Source organism: Sprattus sprattus, assembly GCF_963457725.1.
Source record: "Sprattus sprattus genome assembly, chromosome: 1".
NCBI classification, from domain to species: domain Eukaryota; kingdom Metazoa; phylum Chordata; class Actinopteri; order Clupeiformes; family Clupeidae; genus Sprattus; species Sprattus sprattus.
The window spans coordinates 54900362-54921806 of record NC_137920.1 but is presented as its reverse complement, the minus strand read 5'-3'; the positions used below and the strand labels follow the sequence as shown (position 1 = coordinate 54921806).

Below are 21445 nucleotides of genomic sequence, written 5' to 3'. Positions count from 1 at the left end.
CAGAGGGCTCTGAGAACCATGGAACCATGATTTCCTTTCCTGTGAAATATCTGATCATTTCATGTTCATTAATTAAAAAAGGAAATTCACATACGCAGGGATTAAGCGCTTTAAACAGGTCCTCAAAACAAGAGTACTCTGAGGAGAATGTTGTTACCCGAACACCCAAGGTAAAAAAGAGAAAGAGATAGATAGAGAGAGAGCGAGAGAGAGAGAGGGAGAGTGTATCCTGCTGGAAAGAAATGTATTATTCATGAGGAACATAGCAGAATTAAGTATTTATCAATGCGACCCTGAAGGTCTGTCATGGTTTAAATGGGACCTCAGTGAGAGTAAAAGGGGTATTGTAGTTTTGCATTTTAAAATCCAGGACCCACTTGCAGCACTTTGCTCAGGTTTCTGGCAATATGAATATTGATACTCTGCCTGAACACAAAAATCAATATGAATATTGATACTCTGCCTGAACACAAAAATCAAGACAAATCCTGCAGTTTCGCGAGATGGCAGATGCCATCAGTACAAGTGAATATGATGACACCATAATTGCTATAACTTGGTAATAAACATGTCATAGGTGAATCTGCATCATGTGGCCTCTGTGTTCATCTAGTGGTTAGATTGTGCAACTGCAGGGTCCCGACACATGAAACAAAACACAAAAAACATTGGCATATAATAGTTCATATAAAGTATATGAATACACTTATTATATAGCAAACAATGAAAACTGAAGTGTACTGTCCTAATGTTCATTGATGTAATGGTTAGATACAGTATCAAAAATAAGTAAAAGAAATTATCATGACTGAGGTATTGACATATTTTATTCTACAATTTTATCAGTGACCTTTGCAAAGGATAAGATAAATTCCTCAAGGGGGTAAACTGAAACACCAGACAATAAAAGAGCAGGAAGAGTTATTTGAAAATAAATAACAGTTATCCCAGATAGAGCCGATCTGTCTCCTTTAATGATCCATGACAGTATCAACCATTACCAACACAAAAGCACCAGAGAACCAGCTTGTCAGGGAAGGCCGCTATCCCACACCCCTACAGACAACAAACCCTTTCTCAGCCCATCTCCTGCCTTACTTCCTCTCTGGCATGTCCCCATTTGATAGCGAGAACAGTGGAGTTATACACCCATACACCCCAAAACAAATGCCAGGCCGGGGCCATGTATTTCATCACAATTGCCAGGATCAAGCAGGCTCCTCAGCCTCAGTTTTTTGACACGGAGATGGGTGGACTCCGATTACCCACCGTCACCTGTCAGGCTTGTTTGCAAATTAAATATTGCAATGTGAAGTAGAGGGGAGCAGAATGCAAGCCCCCTCCGAGCTGTCAGTCACTGGGATAAAGGCAGGCCTGACTTGCCAAATAAACAGGGCGCTGGGAGCAGGTAAGGTTACGGCCTGGCCGAGCTCGTTATGCCGCCCCGGCTCCGGTTGCCCGTGACGGGGCGGGAGATCGGATTACCCACGGCTGCCACTTGAATTGGTCCGGTCCAAGTGCCCTGCCTCCTCATGATGGAGTGATCACTTATTCATCGTGGGGATACCAAGGGGGAAGGATTATGAATGGGGGTCCTTGTCAGTGGCGGTGCAGGAAACAGCTGACACAAGAGTATATGTTACTCGCCCCTTCATACACGTAGAAAAATACATGCTCACAAATACACCCACACAGACACGCACACAAACACATACACACACACATACATACACACTGAATGCAGTTGCGTCACTCCTTCCATGTTTGTATTTGATAAGTCATCAGTAGCAGAAAGCCAACAGAGCTCATTAGCATAGATGATACTCAATGTGATGATTAAGTCACCATCAATTCACTCTTTAATGAGTGATCCCTTCCAAATGGGACTAAGGTAAAGTGATTCCACCCTGAGATGAGGTGCAGCTGCGCTACCAGTGTGAGTGCCTACTGTGGCATTACAGCCAGCAAGGTGACTAACCAGGCCTCTTTCATTACCCAACACTGGGCATCGTGTAGCCCGACACCCTGCCACTCAGGAGCCGAGAGAGAGTGAGAGAGAGAGCGAGAGAGAGAGGGAGAGAAAGAGAGAGATAGAGAGATAGAGAGAGGGGGGGATGAGAATGCCACCGAACCAAACCTGGCTGTGTTTGTCTCGCCACCTCTCTCCTGACACCAGAGAGCCCACGCTGCCTTTCCACCGTGTGAAATCTCACACTGCCCGCTACTCACAGGGCACTTGGGCTCAAGTGTAGCTGGCACAGTACACAAAGTCTTCCCTTTCTCCACCCAGACTCTAACACACACACACACACACACACACCCCCACACACACAGTACTCTCCCTCAGTCTACTGTACACCCCCACTTCCTTTTTGCTGTGAAGATAATGCACCTGCTTGTGTCCCCGTCCTCATCGTGGTCATCAGCAGGTGAACCTTCATTCAATATTTATCGCCACGTCTGCTCTGCTCTTCAGCTGCTCCTGTGAAGCCTGTGGAGCTGAGGCAAACGCTTTAATTAAACTGGAGCCCTTCGTCAAAAGCACCATTCAGGGACGTCAGTCAACGCTCACAGGATGCAGTGTAACCGTAGCCGTTCACTTTCTCCCGTCGCCGCGGTACCGAGGAGAAGAAAAGAAAAGAAGGGCCCATGGCCTGGGCTCCCATTGTAACAGTCTGCCAGTCTCCAGGAACGTGTAACTGAAGTCACCCCGGGCCCTTTGTGCTGGTTGTAGGCAATATGTTCCAGTGTGTGATGGGGTGAGCACGCCGACACAGATTCCTTTCACTGCCCGACTTCTGATACCCAGGGTGTTTGTGTTACAATCCATTTGATTTTTTGCGTGAACGTCTGACCAATGCAGACATAGGTGTGATGAGGTAATAGGCCTTTCTAAATAATAGCCGCACTTTTTCCATGCTGCCTTTCAGACGGTGCATAATTAATTATCTTTTATGCCCAGGATGAACCCAATTAATTTGATGAAAGTTCAGATTCTGTACATCAATTTATCTCATTTAAGTCATTTACGTCTGTCATATATATTAAAGCACATTGAATTATTGGAACTACCACATGCCTATTGATCTATTTATCACTCAACTAACTATGAAAATGTGGTGTTTTTTTTTTTTTTACAGAAATTATTATGCGTGAACGTGTAAAAATATGCAGTCTGTAGCCATACAGTACATGTGGCTATATGTGAATGACAAGTTGGAAATTCCACTGTAAAAACCCTTTGAATTAAGCGCCAAGCAGCCGACACACAGATCTAAACCTGGACTCTGCTGCCCTCTACTGGACTGAAATGTATAGTACAAGTTCATTTGTCAGGGGATTTTTCTGTGGCTATTGACCATTAAATAAACAATAACTTCAAGAAGTTTCTAAACATATGTTTAATACAAACTTACATCAGTACACTTATTCTGGATGAAAAGGGGTGATTTTACACCAGTAGGTTACTGATTGTTCCGCGTGTTACATAGCATTTTCTTGGCAATATTTCGGATGTTAGACTACAGAATTTTCTCTAGCTTTAGTAATTATCTTCAAGTTTCACGGTCATCATCTTGCTTCTGATGAACAGCTACCTCGGTTACTATAATACGCAATTATGACACACAAATGACACACCAAAACAAGTTAGACAGCAGTGACAAGGCTGCCCGACCTTCCTTTCCACCAACGGTGACTGACACTACCCGCGACATGTAAACTGATGACTAGGGCCGGGACTTTAACGCGTTAATTAAGATTAATTAATTACACAAAAATTAACGCGTTAAAAAAATTGACGCATTTTAATCGTATCTATTTTTGCACCGCGGAACGTTTCTCACTGGAAGAGTTCCAGACGGACCGATTATACTGGCGCACCAACTAACGCGAATAAATTCGGTTCAAACAAGTTGAACAAACCACAGTGGTACAGTGGTGCAGTGAACATGAACATGAACATGAACATGAACATGAACATGAACATGAACAAAGAAGCTGATGAGACCGCGTTGGTTGGGCCAATTGATGGGACATTTTGTTACAAAAAACTAACGGATGGAGGCGTCGATAAGAACATGGTTCAGTGCAAGCTATGCAACAAGGAATTCGCATATCACCGCAGCACATCGAGTATCACCTCAATGCAAAAACATAAAGCAGCTAGCGTGGACGTTAAGCCTGACTCCGGGTTAGTTACTCCGGGTACAACCCACACACAACCCACACTCCAACAGTCAGGGTTTCCAATGTTCTGAATGTACTTGAAAGTATTGTGATTTACTTAAAAAACCCAAAGTATTATAGTTTACAGAAGGTCTATTACTGTACTACATTTCTAAATATGGTATTGCTACACTTAATGGCAAAAATTGCACTGGTCTGTTGGACTTGAACAAAAATAAACAATATTTTTGTTGCTTAAGCTTATGTATTCAGTCATTATTCAATGGTATACTAAAAATCCATGTGAAAAAAATTACTTCTCACTGTTCTCAGGTCAAATATTTATATGCGATTAATTTCGATTAATTAATTACAAAGCCTCTAATTAATTAGATTCATTTTTTTAATCGAGTCCCAGCCCTACTGATGACTTCTTCTTTAACACACAGAAACATGCACACGCGCATCCAAACACAACCCGGTATGTCACGGTGCCGGCGTGTCTCTGTTCGTTCATTTAACAACCCCATTCACAAATCCCTCTGCTACTTACACATTTGTCATTAACCATCATAGCGATCAGTTGTATCCGCTCCATAACCCATTACATTTCACGCCGTTAATCCATACATTGTCGCACCACACACTCGTATACACTCCCACCACATATCTCGTTATTTTGACATAGTTATCTCATTATTTTGAGATAGTACTATCACATTATTTTGAGATAGTATCTCGTTATTTTGAGATAACTTCTCAACAGGACCAGACCAGTCATTGTAGCCTAATTGTAGCCCATCCATAGGCGCTACATATAATGACAGTTGATAGGCTGGAGATGATGGACTCGATTCTTGAAGATTATTTCAGACATAGGTATACAAATGCTGACATTTTGGCTCGATTATCTCAGGAGCACAACATAAATATTAGTAAAAGAACTCTAGAAAGAGCTCTTCAGAGGAATCAGCTGTGGCGAAGACGCAATAAGGCGAACATTGGAGAAGTAGCCGATTGAATCCATCGCCAATTACAGTCCTCTGGACTTACATTACTCCTCACTCCGCAACATACACCACCAGCGTTCAAAACGTTGGTTCCCCGTGCTTGGACCTACAGTTAAAATGCCGTTTTCACTGCCGTGCAGAAAACTGCATTGCGGCAATGTGTGTGCTCTCCGTCCCGTGATCCAATCTCACTTTTAGTGGGCGACCATGCTGCATTACTGAATCAATGAAATACCCCGCTATAAGACATGGGTTGGTAGTTGAGTGAGCTATATGAATATGAAAAATAGGCTATATACAATTAGGCTACAATGACTGGTCTGGTCCTGTTGAGATAATGAGATAGTATCTCAAAATAATGAGATAGTTTCTCAAAATAATGAGATAGTATCTCATTATAATGAGACACTATCTCAAAATAATGAGATACTATGTCAAAATAACGAGATACTATCTCAAAATAACGAGATACTATCTCAAAATAATGAGATACTATCTCAAAATAATGAGTTGTGACCTGCATTTTTTTTCTTTTACGTGGCGGAAACGGGCTTCCATATGATTGGGATGGGGGAAAGGGAATGATTTCGGCGGGGATCGTGTCATGTTGTACCAATGTTAAGCTTTGTATGAACAGGCAGGGTATTCCCCTCACTGTATGTTCTAATTGCAATTGGCTAATTGGAAGGCTTTATTTCTGCTTTTTCTCACTATGGGGTGGGAGAGCTGGTAGCCTAGACTAAAAGCAAGTACACGGAATTGTGATTTGGAAAGAGAATTGTGCATTGACAGAACAACCTTCTGGTTGTTTTTTGTTTGTTGGTTGGTTTGTTTGTTCGTTCGTTCAAAGTGTGTTTGTTGACGTTTTGTTGCTGTTTTGTCATTATTGTTTTTGCAATGTAAATAAGTTCACCATATTTCACCTTGTTTTGCCGTGTTCCTCACACCCTCACCCAAGACCTCTGGAAGTCCTATAGGGCCACCATCCGGGGTAGCGCAAGGTGCATTCTTTTCACGACAATTGAGAAAAGAGTGATAATGTGGACCTCTAAAGTCACTTGAGTGTACTTTTTTGTCCCATGTAGAGAGAATATTGGGACTTGTAGGCCTATTAATAAATGCTCCACTTGAATTACTCTCGAATACATGGGGTAAAAGGGTACTGTATTTTGTTCTTCATGTCAAAGACAATGTCAATTTTTTTGAGTCAATTTCCAAATTCGGCTAATAAAGTTTCTTCATTTTCCGAAGATGTATTACCCTCAAGGGAAGTTGAGTGAACTACTGACCGTAAGTTCCTTTCTCCATACTGTGGTGTAGTATCATATTGCACCATCAGGGAGCAAAAGATCATAGAATAGAATATCTTTATTGTCATTGCACAAGTACAACGAAATGTAGGTAGCAGCTCTCAGGCTCAGTGCAGTTGAAAAGTATAAAACAAAGACAATAAAAATAGACGTACGATACAGATTTACACTATACAAATACTCAGCTTAGATAGAAACAAGTTAAAACACAAGATATATTGCACAACAGAGAGACAAATATTCATCATCGGCAACAAAGTAGTTAAGTATTTATACAAAAAAAATTCTATAGCCCGTCCACTGATATAGTTATTGTCTGACTTCACCAAAGATGAATTGGGTGCCATGCCATCAAAGGGTTGTGAGGTCTCCAGAGCACAGTGAAAAGAAAAATCCATGTATTAATATCTGTAAAAGAAAAAATATTTTGTTTGTATGAGCTGACTCAGATGCCCTGTGGAAGAGATGAGCATGTCATTGTAAATGGCAGGATACAGACATCATAATTCAGCGGAATTAGCTGTCAAAGTGCAATCGGCTGCTGGTGATATTTTTACAGACTCTAATGCTGTCGGCTGTGGCTATACAAGTACAAGCAGTAGGCTAAGTGACCATAAGAATTATTGTATAGAAATGCAACAAAACCTTCAATTATACCAACTTGAACAAACTGTTTCTGAAAGTATACCCATACCATAAAAGTGTCTATGTGTTTATTTAGAATCGGTAATTAGTTCATCTGAGGGGCAATGATGGGAGCAGGTTTTGTTTACCTTTGTGTTGTGGCTGGCAGCACACCGTCTCGCTATCAAGTCAGGAGATCAGGTTGCATCATGGTATGTCTGTATGCTTTTAGTGGGGACATCAGGACCTGGTGGCCAGCCAACTAGGACTGATAACCCAACTGACACTACAACACATGGTGATGCATCCTCAGTTCATATTGATAATATATCATGGATATCAATCTGTTCAAGGAGGCACATTTATTTTATTTCGATTGGATCAGACCATACTATGAGACCATACTGAGTAAGCACATGGGATACAACGAGATTCTCTCTTATTGGGCACACCCTCCCACACAGGTTCGCTTTGAAGAAGCCCGCCCCAGTCACTAAGATACACTGCGATTGGTCCCCGCGCCCGGCGTGAGTCGCTGTTAGGGTCGGAGGTTAACGGCCAGAAGTAACCCCACCCCACATCACACCACCATGATGTTGCTGTCAAAGGCGCTGTTGTAGTCATCATCTAGCTACCTAGGTAGCGTGCCGCTTGTCTCGATATGATGTAACTGTTTAGCATTGCAGGACAACATGTGTACGCCCAGGGGTTGAATCAAGGAAATATTAACAAATCTTTCGGGATTCACTCTTCAGAATTACTTGCCGATTTATTTTTCACGGTAAGGTGCCATCTAACAGTACGCTAAACTGATAAGCGCATTATCTACCAAACGTTACTGTTGCAGGATACATCTCCCGTGAGTACGCAGGGATGGAGCCCAATTCACGTTTTAATATTTGCTAGCTAACATTAGCTGCATAGCTCACCGGCTAGTAGTAGTTTTGTTAATATCTTTATAGTAGCTATCGCTAGATAAGTTAGCTAATTTGCTGCGCTTGCTAACGTTGACTGATTCTGAACACGGAATCTATCTGACTGTTATGTAGCAATCATAGATATCCAGGTGTCTCGGTCGCTTCTGGTAAGAAATGCTGTCATTCTGCCTTTAAACTTGGTCAAAGATGAGTTGGTTGTCAGTACAGGGCAACGATGGTCTGGCCACCTAGCTAGCTAGGCTCACTGTGATGTTAGTCAGCTTGGCAAGGCATGCACTTTCTAACAAACGAAATCACGTTGCGATTAATGCCACCCATAGCGGTTCACAGACAGTTTACGTTTCAAATATAAAACCAGTTTTTCCCGTCAATCAGCCAAGTACATCTCAAACTAGACGTGCCAGACAGCTACGGTTAATTTAACCCTGTAATGCCACTACGGGTGTTGGCTAGTGTCTGGGCTTGGTTGGTGGTAGTCGTCGTTCTCTCCCGGTGAGCATTTTTTTCTTACAATGTTTCTGAGCGAGCGGACAGTCGATATCTGGCCAGTGTTTATTTGGATGTTAAGACTTCAGCAGGTCCTAGCTAACGTCACGTGCACATTTTAGCAATCCAATGTCTTCCGATTACGGTAAAAGCCAGCTTTCTTGTGTATAGGTCCAAGTTCATACAGCCAGATACTAAAGGTTAAGGAGAAGGCTAGTACTAGGCAATCAATGAAAAACTTGACCTTCCAGGGGGGCGGGGGGCGGGGTGCCCCCCTAATATAATGGTAGGGGAAACACTGGAGCCTTTTGATATTCTTAGTCAAGTGTGCAGTAACAATGCATTCTTGAAGGACGTTCGAAATATCTAGACGCAATACGGTCCTTAAGTTTCAGTTATGGGATTTCAGACTTCAGTTGTAATACTATGTTTTTGTTTCATCACCAACGGATGGTGCCTCTCTCTAGGGGCAATTGCAGTGTTATACCGTGAGCAAGAAATATTTGCCCTTTTGCCTTAGGCTAGTATTTTCCTTGCACCTGTAGAGGCTTCTTTCACTAAGGCTATTGGAGAATAATAGTGTAGCCAAGGAACAAGCAGACTTTTTTGACATTCTCTCTCTCTCTTTCTTTCTTTCTTTCTTTCTTTCTTTCTCTCTCTCTCTTTATTTCATCACAGTCTTTGGGGGCTGCCAGCGTCGTCCAGCCATGGCAGAGCAGGAGAATCCTGCTCAGAAGCCTCCAGCTGCAGCTGCGCTCCATTCCCACTTCACGGTGGGCTTGGTCTCCGAGGAGAACTCCGAGGATGAGATCCTGATCAAACCCCTCCATGTGCCTGCCGAGGAGAAGGAGCGCTCTCTATCGCCGTCGTCAGTCAGCTCCGACAGCGCAAGTGAAATGGGCTTCGAAGGCATCGATGGACTTGCTCACAACCTGAGGTAGGCATTGACCACTGCTCCCACTATCATTCCGGCCTCATTGGTGCCCCCCATTGCCACACACGTTGCGCTGAGCTAGCCAGGCCATTGGAGATGTCTGGAACTGCCAATGCCCAGTTCAGCAACATGATCTATTTATACTTGGGACCTGATAGGATTGCATCTCTGCTAACTCTGTGCTGCGGTTTTGCCATCCCAGGGGCCCTGTTAGCAAAAGAATGAACTCAAGCGCAACCACAGTCATTGGTTAATCAGCAGGGTTTATTTCTGTAGAAAAGGCTGCAGTGCTGCCTGTTACTGCCACACAGAGCCAGCTTGTGCTTGGGAAGCCAGTGATGCTGTCATCCTGCCAACTCCTCTGTCTCTCTCCCTTTCTGCTGCAGTTCATACTAGGTATTAGTAAAGGGTGACGATAAGGCTTTGGATGTGTGTGTTTATTACCTTGGTTGTGCCTTCTGCCTCTGCCCTATTCTCGTTTTGCTCTCATGTCATACAGTGTAATAGTGGGAGAGGACTTTGATTTAAAAATATATATATATATATATATATAAAAATTAAATTTGTTTAGAAACTGGATTTTATTAGCCCCTTCAAAGTTAGAATTGGCGTTTTAGAGTAAAGTCAGTGAAGTCTAATCTGAGTCCTGAGTGGCGAATGTGTAAGTTTGATAGAGTGCACAGAGCATGACAGTGTTCCCTAGTTTTAGATTCAGATTTCATATTTTTCTCTTAAATTGAAAACTGAAATCTGTTTTCACCAATCGCTTTATTTGGTCTAGTCAGGTTTGGAATGTGTGTCATTGATTTTGAGCTTAAAGTAACATTATGCAACAATTTTACCTTAAAATAACAGCTTCAAAACTAGAATGCGTTTCGTGAACGAACTGCGAGAGTGTGCTTGCTCTGTTGCGGCCATGACCGAGAGAACAAGTGCCTTGGAATTGGGGCAGGTGTCAGCTCTCCAGCTCTCCCTGCTGGATGAGCATGCACAAATGAGTATGCACAAATGAGTATGCATGAGTGAGTATGCATGAGTGAGTACGCACGAGTGAGTATGCATGAGTGAGTATGCATGAGTGAGTATGCATGAGTGAGTATGCACGAGTGAGTAAACATGAGTGAGTATGCATGAGTGAGTATGCATGAGTGAGTATGCATGAGTGAGTATGCATGAGTGAGTAAACATGAGTGAGTAAACATGAGTGAGTATGCATGAGTGAGTATGCATGAGTGAGTAAACATGAGTGAGTACGCATGAGTGAGTACGCATGAGTGAGTAAACATGAGTGAGTAAACATGAGTGAGTATGCATGAGTAAGTATGCATGAGTGAGTATGCACGAGTGAGTATGCATGAGTGAGTATGCACGAGTGAGTAAACATGAGTGAGTATGCATGAGTGAGTAGAGCCCTGGTATGGAAGGTGTCTCTTAATATTCCTAGTTATACAGTTGAATGGAGAGGGACAGAGAGAGAAGAGGAACCGTGCGCAGGTGTCAGTGAGAGTTGTCAGTGAATTACAGGTGCAAGCCAGTTTAATGAGCCTATTATGATGTCATAATGCCTCAAAGTTCTGCCATGCAAGTCTATGGAGAAAAAAGGTGATGGAAAAAGAGGAATAAAAAAGGAGTGGCTAGGAGTACCGCCACGAAAAGTCATAGCAACCTGCACCGGATCGGGCCGGACGTTTTGGTGTTTGAACGGCGTCTCTATCTCAATCGGGCGAGGAGTAGTTAGCTGCAAGAAAAACTACTAGAATAAAAAAAATAGTAAAAAACGAAGAACAATAGTGTGCTTCCCTTCGGGCAAGCACACTAATAACCTTGCTGGTACACTGACTTGTAATACGGAGAATGGTGTCTGTGCCACTGCCACAGTGCGCCTGGTACTGCACTATGTAAATTTGGGGTACACAGCGCAAGACCAATGGTGAGAACTATGTAAAGCTTTATGGCACCACCTCATGCAACAACAACTAGACCCCTGCACTAGCTATAAGAGGAAGCTAGAACAGCATTATCTATATGGACGTCATGGCAGAGGTGACGAAGAAACAGATGAAGACGTTGTCGGAGGATAGGAACAGAGCAAGAGACCAAACAAGTAACCGAGCAAGTCAGGTGCCAAACTGGCCTTCTTTCTGTTGGTCTAGTCAGTAATAACTTGATAGCTGTCTTAATATGTCTTGTGTTGTGCTTGCATGGTTTTTGCCTCTGTTTTGGAAAGTTGTCGACTTGCTATATTTCATCATAAACATCCCTGGCAATTTTATTTATGAAATATTTCGACTTAAGGTTACAGCCTATCGGTGTTATGCCTGTCTCACAGAAAATTGTAGTTTTTCCAGATGGCCAAAGTCATCAACCTGTTCTGTCGCATGCTAGCAGTAGATTACACATACTCCACATTCAAACGCTTAGAAAATGGATATGGGCTGAAAATGCGAACAGTATTTCAGAAAAAGTCAATTTTGTCATTCTTTTATTTGTTATTCTTTGGATATGTTAGCGATCATCTCCGATGTCACAATCAACAAAACTATACAGTGTAATATTTGTGTAAAATCTTGTGATATTTGTTCATGCTTCTTTGGCTTCTGCCGTTGTCTTAGCCGGTTCCATATTGTTCAGCCTGTCAACAAATACACGTAAACAATGTCCATTAGGGGGTCTCAAAGCACTATTTGTATTTGCAACAGTGGGGTAAGTAAGCTACACTCTGCAACTTTAGGGGGAACTCAGTAGAAAAAAATTACTTTGAGTGAATAAGGCCAGCTTGTAGAACTTAAATGTATTTTTTGCCACATTGTGAAATGAAACGAAACGCTGCAAGAGTTGGATTCTGTTCACGTGTGCTTCAGTTTTTTTTTTTTTTTTTTGACATTTATGTTTTCATTTGAGTTTACTTATCGAGAATAACCTGAGATCATGCTTTCAAACCCTCCCTCCATCACTTAATTGCTACTTTCCAGTGTTATTGTTATCGTCCTTGTTCCTTTTGTTAGACCCATACATTGAAGTTAGCCTGATGACAGCTGCTGTGGCTAGGACAGCAGGCCCTTCAGCAGGGGCAGACAGTGGGTGGACCCCTCCCTCTTCCTTCTCTCTTATTGGGTGTTAGGAGTAGGGTGAGGCCAGGGGCGGAGATCCCATTCATTGCAGGGGGGGACAATACATGGGAACATTTCAGAGAGTAATTCCGGGGGGGGGACATGAAAAAAATTGCTGTCACGAGAGCTAGCATAACTTAGCTGCTAAATACCGAATTCTCTAATAACAGTGACAAACAGAAATTCAACGTCAGTTTTAAATTCTCTAAATGGCAATACATGTCCTAACACACAATATCTACTCAAAGTTTAAACGCAAACCAAGGCTCTTCAAGGAGGAATTCAGCTGCATGCAAATTAACGTCTTCTCTAGTGCCCTGCGCAGCCGTGTGGAGTCCATGAGCCGTCCATTGAGTTAAAACTAATAAAATCAGGTCAAGTTCCCGTGATTATCTCCAAGAAGCCCATTGGTTAGAGGCGAGGTGGTCCAACCAATATATATAGCACTTATTGTCTCACAACATCTCACTTATGGTGTATGATGTTACTGATTTTTGCTTAGCCTCCTACATTTTTATTCAGACTTAACATAACTTTCATGACCAAAAATATAAATTGGCCAGCGATTTTAATTCGTTTTTTTGTTCATAAATGAATGTAGGATGGTCGGAGCAAAGCCTCATGGGAAATGCCTTTATCCAGTGAACGTAGGGCAGGTCAGAGCAGGTGAAGCAGACCTGATGGAAACAATGAATGTAGACATATTCTCGTATTTATTATTGTTTTATTTGTTTAAATCCCAAGAAGTCTTTAGAATCAATAGCACACTGGGTTAAGTGCTGGTTACCACGCCAGCGACCCGGGTTCGCATCCCTACTTTTTTTTTTTTTTCAATTTTGTTGGGGGGGGGGGGGGGGGGGGGGGGCAACGTTATGCGAGGGGGGAACGTGTGTCCCCCGTCCCCCCTGGGATCTCCGCCCATGGGGGAGGCTCCCTCATTTCGGATGAGAGGACTGTCTAACAGGGCCCTTTGTTGTTGTTGTTGTTGTTGTGTTGCAGTTGTGTGTTTGTGTTATGTGTGTTTGCTGAATTTAAGGCCTCCCGAGGAAGCCCATAGAATGTAGCCAGACAGGCACAGGACCAGACATGCCTCCATTACGCACAGAAATTTCTTCCTAAAATTTTGCTGCCTCACCCCTCGTAGAGAATAGCAAAATAAGCGATCCTTCTGCTGGTAACAAACCATACTATAGAATTCAGCCCCATGAAGGTCAGGCTGTCAGTAGTGCATCTTACCCTTCCACAGCTTTTAATCACACTGAGAGAAAAGAGTTCAAAATATGAATCCAAGTTTATTGAAAAAGAGACACAGTAAATAAAGATTTGCAAAAACATGTATATATTAGATATTCTAATGCTACATGCGAAAATATAGAACATTTTGGTTACACACATATAGACATTAATTAGAACCTTCATAACAATCTTGTGGTGCTTAAAAATAAATCGGGGGAAAAAAACAGACAATTTTCAAACTAGGCAGTTGCCAAAGGTTTTTGGAGGAGCTGGGAATGGGATAAGATGTAGCCTATATTCTTAGTCTTCTGTAAAGAGACTGCAGTGCTGGTAAATGTGAAGTGTTTTTCCATGAGGCAGCTGTATTGATTTTTTCTCTCGGAGGAAGGTACCTTATGTCACACCGGCCTAGCCAATCGATTGGATGGAAAAGACAGGGCCATTCATTCTCAAATCTGAACTCAAGGCTTTAAGTTCTTGAGGTCAGTGATTAACTGAAAGACTAAAGGTCTTAGAAGAACCTTAAGAAATTACATCATTGTAAATTCAATTACATTAGCTACCCAATAATAATTTATTTCATGAAGTTGCCTGATGAGGCTTATGAGGCAACCTTAAACAGCACCTTTAAGGGCACCTATCTGTTCTGTTTGACACCCTTAAACAGCACCTTTAAGGGCACCTATCTGTTCTGTTTGGCACCCTTAAACCACACCTTTTAAAGGGCACCTATCTGTTCTGTTTGCAGTGGCGGACTTAGTCATTTGGGGGCCTAAGTCGAACATAGCCAGGGGCCCTCTTCATCCGTCCTTTTAATGCAAAAAAAAAAGGGCCACCTCAAAGCAGAGGCGGACTGGGGGAAAAAAAGTGGCCCGGGAGTTGTCTGTCAGAGCGGCCCACTTAATATACGGCGCGTTGCCCGCTCAATCTATGCAAAATACCCATACACTTAACATAATTTTGGATGATTACAAAGAAATAACATTATATGTTTTTTAATAACATTTGGATCCACAAATTTGCCTGGATGGACACATGGAATAAAATGATACTGGCTATTGTAACACTCCAAGGTAGGTATAGTTTGCTAGATGAATATGCTTAACTCTGGGCTATCAGATGGTTAGGCCTATATGTATAACTACAGAGCCTTTAGGAATAAATGTCAGCAGAGAAAGAGTACACAATTTTTTTGATAATGATTAGGGCGACCTACATTAAGCAATATAAAAAATGTTGTACGCTGATTAACTCATACAGCAATACCTTTTTGTATAGTAGATGGCAGCACACAATCAAAATATTTCCCCTCTACCTACATAGCTACAGTAGCTAGTTATATGTCTCAAATGTTGTATGATGCAACATAGCTTTACAGGACACATAAAATATGTCCAGTAACAAGGTAAAGAAGGGGGCAACATATAAGTCAAAACCAACTATATTTATTGACTGATCTCGAAAGAATTGGCTTACAAAAGCTAAATAAGTCTTCACAAAGAAAATAACTCAGTGTTAGGGCAAAAAGCGAACATTCACACTGTACAACCTATGAAAAGTGACAGTGGTAGCCAACAAATAAAGAAATACAGACCGCGTTAGCCACTTCACAGCGTGCTAGCCATGATTTTCTTTCGTTCCAATTCTTGGATGTAGGATTCCACCCTGTGTAGAAACCTGTTGAATCGATACATTTGGTGTAGGAAGTCCTAATTGTTTTGTTGTCAATTTATCTTAATTAGTACGCCGACAGAGAAAGCAGTTCGTCGCCACAATCGCCCTTAAGGTCCTCCGCCACTGGTTTGAACTTTATTGTAGAAATTAACAGAACAGAACATACGATGGGGTGTAAACATCAGTGGTAATGGTAGTGTTGCATGCTGGGTGTGTGATTATGTGTGTGTGTGTAGGGGTGTTAAAGGTGTCTACGAGCGAGACACGCAAGTATTAGGCTAGAGTGATTTACATTTAATAACAAATAAACATAGTAAGACTGATGGAGGAGATTAGATTAGTAAAGAAAATAGTAACCATGAGTGTGAATACAGGTCACTAGGAGTAGTATAAATAGCAGACAGTGATTCCTTTTGATTATCATTAGATGTAAAATGTATTCGGTGAAGCAAGGAAAACTGTCGTGACCGACGATATCTGCGTGAGGGCCGGTTGGTTATAGACTTGGGCCATCCCATCGGCCCATCGGTGCCTGGGTGGGCAATTTATCGGGGGCTTTCTGCTAGGTGGGGGCCTAAGGCAGTTGCCTAGTTCGCCTCAATGGTAGGTCCACCACTGTCTGTTTGCTTGGTGTTTCATCATGGTGGTTCTGAACGCCCCAAAACAGTTGCCAGTAGACACTATGCAGAGATACGGACAACATCGCACTAAAAAAGTGTGGATTTGAAGAAATTTGAATACTGAGATGTTGCTAGCTTTTCATAGAGTGAAGGCTTTTCTCTAATGACCCTGCAGGCCAAGCATGTCAGGACTCCACCTGATGAAGCAAGGCAGAGACCGAAGACGTATTGACCTACAGAGGGACTTCACCGTGGCATCACCTGCAGAGTTTGTCACTCGCTTCGGGGGCAACAAAGTAATTGAAAAGGTAAGGCCTGTCTGTCTGTCTCAGGCACATGGCTCAATGCTCAGTCCCTTTGAGGTGTGTGCATTAACCGTCTTTGAGGTGTGTGCGTTAAGGCTCTCTGCATAACCTTTCGTGGCAGGTCCTCATCGCCAATAACGGCATCGCCGCTGTGAAGTGCATGCGCTCCATTCGCCGCTGGGCCTACGAGATGTTCCGGAACGAGCGCATCATCCGCTTCGTGGTCATGGTTACGCCAGAGGATCTGAAGGCCAACGCTGGTGAGTTGGACGTGTGTGTTTGGTGTGTGTGTGTGTGTGTGTGTGTGGTGGGCAGAGGGCAGAGGGGGAGGGTGGCAGGAGCTTAGCTGAGTATCTCATTTCTGGCCCTGCTGAACAGCCAGCTAATGATCCGGAAAGATCCGCCACAAAGAGAGAGCCCAAATGTGTTTGAACAGCACAGGGTCCTGGAGGTTATGTTTACTTGGGCGTGATTTGGCTGACCCCAGATTAAGCTTTTAGCCAAGGCAAGGGGCTTGCACAATGGCAGAGGAAGTTTTCACTGTCCGAATGTACCAAATACTATGGAGAAGGGGAGTCTGTGAGGCTCTGTGAGATAAAGATGCAGGGCCTTTGTGTTTTTATGTGTGAATCTTGTTTACAGAGTATATTAAAATGGCTGACCACTACGTGCCTGTGCCCGGGGGGACAAACAACAACAATTACGCCAATGTTGAACTCATTTTGGACATTGCCAAACGGATACCAGTCCAGGTACAATTCGAGACGTCGTAAATCCCCATGTGTCTTCTGTGTTGAGTGTGAATATATTATCAGAGTTGTTCATTCCAACATGTCCCTCTGATTGCCCTTTGCCCTTCTCTAACAGGCAGTGTGGGCAGGCTGGGGCCATGCATCAGAGAATCCCAAACTGCCAGAGCTGCTGCACAAGAATGGAATCGCTTTCATGGGTCTGTGTCTATTAACAGGACCAATTTATCATTTAACTTTAGTCATTTCCTCTATATCCCTTAAGTCTTCTGGTTTTCAGTCATTTGAGAAATGTGTGAGTCACAGACCAATTCTGCAAAGAGCAACAGTTGCAAAGTTACAATGGCAGTGGCTACTGTACTTTTTGAGGAACACTCATACAATGATCTTGTGTCAGCTCAATCCCTGAAACAGTGTTGCCTGTTTTTGACCACAGGTCCACCCAGCCAGGCCATGTGGGCTCTGGGCGATAAGATCGCCTCTTCCATTGTGGCCCAGACAGCAGGCATACCCACCCTGCCCTGGAGTGGATCAGGTCTGTCCTCCATAATGGCTTGAAGCTACTGCAGTCTTCACTTACCCACATTGACATGGCTGATTCTGACGTGTGTGTGTGTGTGTTTGTTTGTGTGTCTGTGTCTGTGTCTGTGTCTGTGTCTGTGTCTGTGTCTGTGTCTGTGTCTGTGTCTGTGTCTGTCTGTATACGTGTGTCCCTACAGGTCTCACTGTTGAGTGGTCTGAGAGCGACCAGAAGAAGAGAATCATTAACGTGCCCCCAGAGCTCTATGAGTTAGGGTGCATCCAGGATGTAGAGGCAGGATTAAAGGTACGATATCCCTTCATGTTCAGTGCGTAGCCACTCATGACTCCTGTGCATAGAGTCCTGGTTTATGATGGAAGGATGTACTCAACAGGGCGCAGAGAAGGTGGGCTACCCCGTCATGATCAAGGCTTCAGAGGGAGGTGGAGGGAAGGGCATCCGCAAGGTCAACTGTGCAGATGATTTCCCCAACCTCTTCAGACAAGTGAGTGAACACCACCAGGGCACCAGTTACCAATATAAGGCTCACACCGGGTATTAGTTATTGGCGTACTGCCTAAACATTAGATGGAAGCAATGGAAAGAGGGAATGTCCTGATGTTTTGTCTTTAGGTAGCAACTATCAGACAGTCAGAAGTCATGAGGAGAGCATATGTCATTCCGTGAGGGCCAGACACAGGTGATGCGTAACAAAACAGATTAACGGTTAATCAGAATCAGAATCCTTTTTATTGCCAAGTAAGTTTACACATACCAGGAATTTAGTTTGGCATTTTGGTGCACAACAATAAACATAGTAAGTACAACAGAAACATAAGAAAACAATATATAAAATATATATAGAATATGTTAAAGTGAAAATGAAAGGGCTGTACAACGTTAAAGACTCTGCCTGTGCTCCTCAAGCAGGAACAGTTATAGTTGATTTGGTGACTCACTCCGTCATTCTCACCCTTGTCTCACAGGTTCAGACGGAGGTGCCAGGCTCGCCCATTTTTGTCATGGAGCTGGCGAAACACGCTCGCCACCTGGAGGTGCAGATCCTGGCCGACCAGTACGGCAACGCCATCTCCCTGTTCGGCCGTGACTGCTCTGTCCAGCGGCGCCACCAGAAGATCATCGAGGAGGCCCCGGCGACCATCGCCACCTCAGACGTCTTCGAGGACATGGAGAGAGTCAGTGGCCCCATCTTCAGACATTTTTTAATGCAGTCTCTCGATCGACTTGCCAGAAGGATTTTAAATGTTTAAAGTAGTCTTTTAAATGATTGAAAGTTGAATAAGGGTTTTCTGACAAGGCTAAGATGAGAGTTGCTTGCTGCTTAATGTTTTCATGACCGGGGGGGGGGGTGGGGGGAAATTATAATATTCTAAGTAATAATAAGTGTTTAATTGACTATCAAGTTGCCTTAGGTTGTTGTGAATGGAGTTAAATGAGGGTTGGTTTCTTCTTCAGTGTGCTGTGCGGCTGGCTAAGATGGTGGGCTATGTGAGTGCGGGGACGGTGGAGTACCTCTACAGTCCCGACAGCAGCTTCTACTTCCTGGAGCTGAACCCACGTCTGCAGGTGGAACACCCCTGCACTGAGATGGTAGCCGATGTCAACCTGCCCGCTGCCCAGCTCCAGGTACTGAGTGTGAGTGTGAGTGTGAGTGTGAGTGTGAGTGTGAGTGTGAGTGTGAGTGTGAGTGTGAGTGTGAGTGCATGCACGCACGTGTGTGTCTGCTTTGACAATGAAACATTTTGAATGACATTTGAATGACAAAGAGGTTTATGTGGATGATTTCACGCACCAGCTGACAGCAGTTGTCCCTGGTAATATGTTGAGTGAATGGATATACTGTTGCTGTTGTGTTGTGCTGGTGTATTTTCTCAGGCCCACGCTATTAAGCAGGCTTTGTAAGCAGGCTGTTTTTGTGCTGTAGCTCTGGAAGAACACCGTGTACTCACCATGTGGACATGCGCAGACATACACACGCACACGCACACACACTAGCACGGGCACATACATACATGTATACCTATATACACCGTACGCATACATACATACATACATACACACACACTCACACACACACACATATTTAGACACACACACACACACACACACACATACACACACACACACATATTTAGACACACACACACACACACACACACACACACACACATATATTTAGACATACACACACACACACACACACATACTGTATTTAGGCACACACACACACATACGCACTCACATACACACACTGCAGCACATTATCACCAGCTCCATTTCTCCGCATCGGTGGTAATGAGTAGTGTAAGCATTGGGAGGCGTGCAGGAACACACTGACCCCCTGCTGTAGGGACCCCCACAGACCTACTCACCCGTGGCTCAGTGCCCCATGTCACAGGAGCATTCATGTGTATGTAGGTCAGTGGAGCCTCCTCTGACTGTTCTTAAAGGACAGGGCCGTTATGTAACACACTGCCTGGAATGTATGCAGTGTGTTACTATGGGGGGAGGAACTGAATCACGTTTTTTTGTTTGTTTGTTTATTTATTTTTGTTTTATTTTAAAGAGGTTCAGAAGTGGTACCTTGTTAGAATTCCAGGGGATGATCAAGATAGGACAAAATAAGACAAAACAAGACAAAACAATGAAGAGTGGAATAGATGTGCTATGTGCATATAAATCTGTCAAGAAAAAACGTGCTAGTCTTGACCATAATGACTGATCTTAGGCTTGATATGGCATGAATGAACAGATGTGAGGTGAAGATTTCAGACGTGTGTGTGTGCTTGTCTCAGATCGCCATGGGCATCCCTCTGCATCGCATAAAGGACATTCGCATGATGTATGGCGTGCAGCCGTGGGGAGACTCGCCCATCGACTTTGAGGGGCTCTTTGCTGCCCCCTCTCCACGAGGACACGTTATTGCAGCCCGCATCACCAGTGAGAACCCAGATGAGGTGTGTTAAAGGATGAAGGATACTTCAAGGATGCTTTTTATGTGTGTCTTTGTGCACTTCAATATAGTATACAAAGACTGGTAGAAGGAATGGTACTCAATGGTAGGGGAGAGCGGGGTAAGTGCTCACTGTTGTTTCTCTAAAAATAAGGGTACAATCTCAAGGTAATGCATGAGAATTATGCGCTGAAATATGATATGACCGCACAACCTATACGAAACATGTGCCCAAGACTTGCGTCTTTCATTTGGTACAACATTTTCAGCATTATGATGCATAGTTTGCAGTCATTATGAGAAACTGAACAGTGAGACCACTTGCCCTGCTAACCCCTCTTGAGTAAAATAATAATAGTTTTCAAACTGTGAGTGTCCTGACTGTGCCGTGTCTGTGTCTGTGTCTGTGTTTGTGTCAGGGTTTCAAGCCCAGCTCGGGCACCGTGCAGGAGCTCAACTTCCGCAGCAATAAGAACGTGTGGGGCTACTTCAGTGTGGCGGCGGCCGGGGGCCTGCACGAGTTTGCAGACTCTCAGTTTGGACATTGCTTCTCCTGGGGGGAGAACCGAGAGGAGGCCATCTCGTGAGTGCAACACCCTTGCCTCCATCGTCCTCACCTCCATCGTCCTCACCTCCAACACCCTCGCCTCCAACACCCTCACACACTCACCTCCACCACCCTCGCCTCCCAACACCCTCGCCTCCCAACACCCTCACACCCTCGCCTCCACCACCCTCACACACTCACCTCCACCACCCTCGCCTCCCAACGCCCTCACCTCCAACGC

General features: G+C 43.7%; 1 protein-coding gene across 3 annotated transcripts in view; it reads left to right on the top strand.

Moving 5' to 3' along the window:
- Positions 1 to 7783: 7783 nt before the first annotated feature.
- Positions 7784 to 21445, top strand: part of acaca (acetyl-CoA carboxylase alpha) — a 48762-nt gene continuing 35100 nt past the window's right edge. For all 3 annotated transcript variants that reach the window (XR_013968910.1, XM_080852421.1, XM_080852420.1), the window contains exons 1-13: positions 7784 to 7892; positions 9214 to 9472; positions 16285 to 16417; positions 16536 to 16674; positions 17057 to 17166; positions 17282 to 17363; positions 17600 to 17698; positions 17883 to 17989; positions 18078 to 18188; positions 18670 to 18879; positions 19160 to 19330; positions 20500 to 20661; positions 21077 to 21240. Coding sequence is in view for 2 of the 3 variants with exons in the window: in XM_080852421.1 (XP_080708547.1) it covers positions 9243 to 9472; positions 16285 to 16417; positions 16536 to 16674; positions 17057 to 17166; positions 17282 to 17363; positions 17600 to 17698; positions 17883 to 17989; positions 18078 to 18188; positions 18670 to 18879; positions 19160 to 19330; positions 20500 to 20661; positions 21077 to 21240 (1718 nt within the window). In the remaining variant the exon portion in view is untranslated. The remainder of the gene's footprint in view (positions 7893 to 9213; positions 9473 to 16284; positions 16418 to 16535; positions 16675 to 17056; positions 17167 to 17281; positions 17364 to 17599; positions 17699 to 17882; positions 17990 to 18077; positions 18189 to 18669; positions 18880 to 19159; positions 19331 to 20499; positions 20662 to 21076; positions 21241 to 21445) is intronic.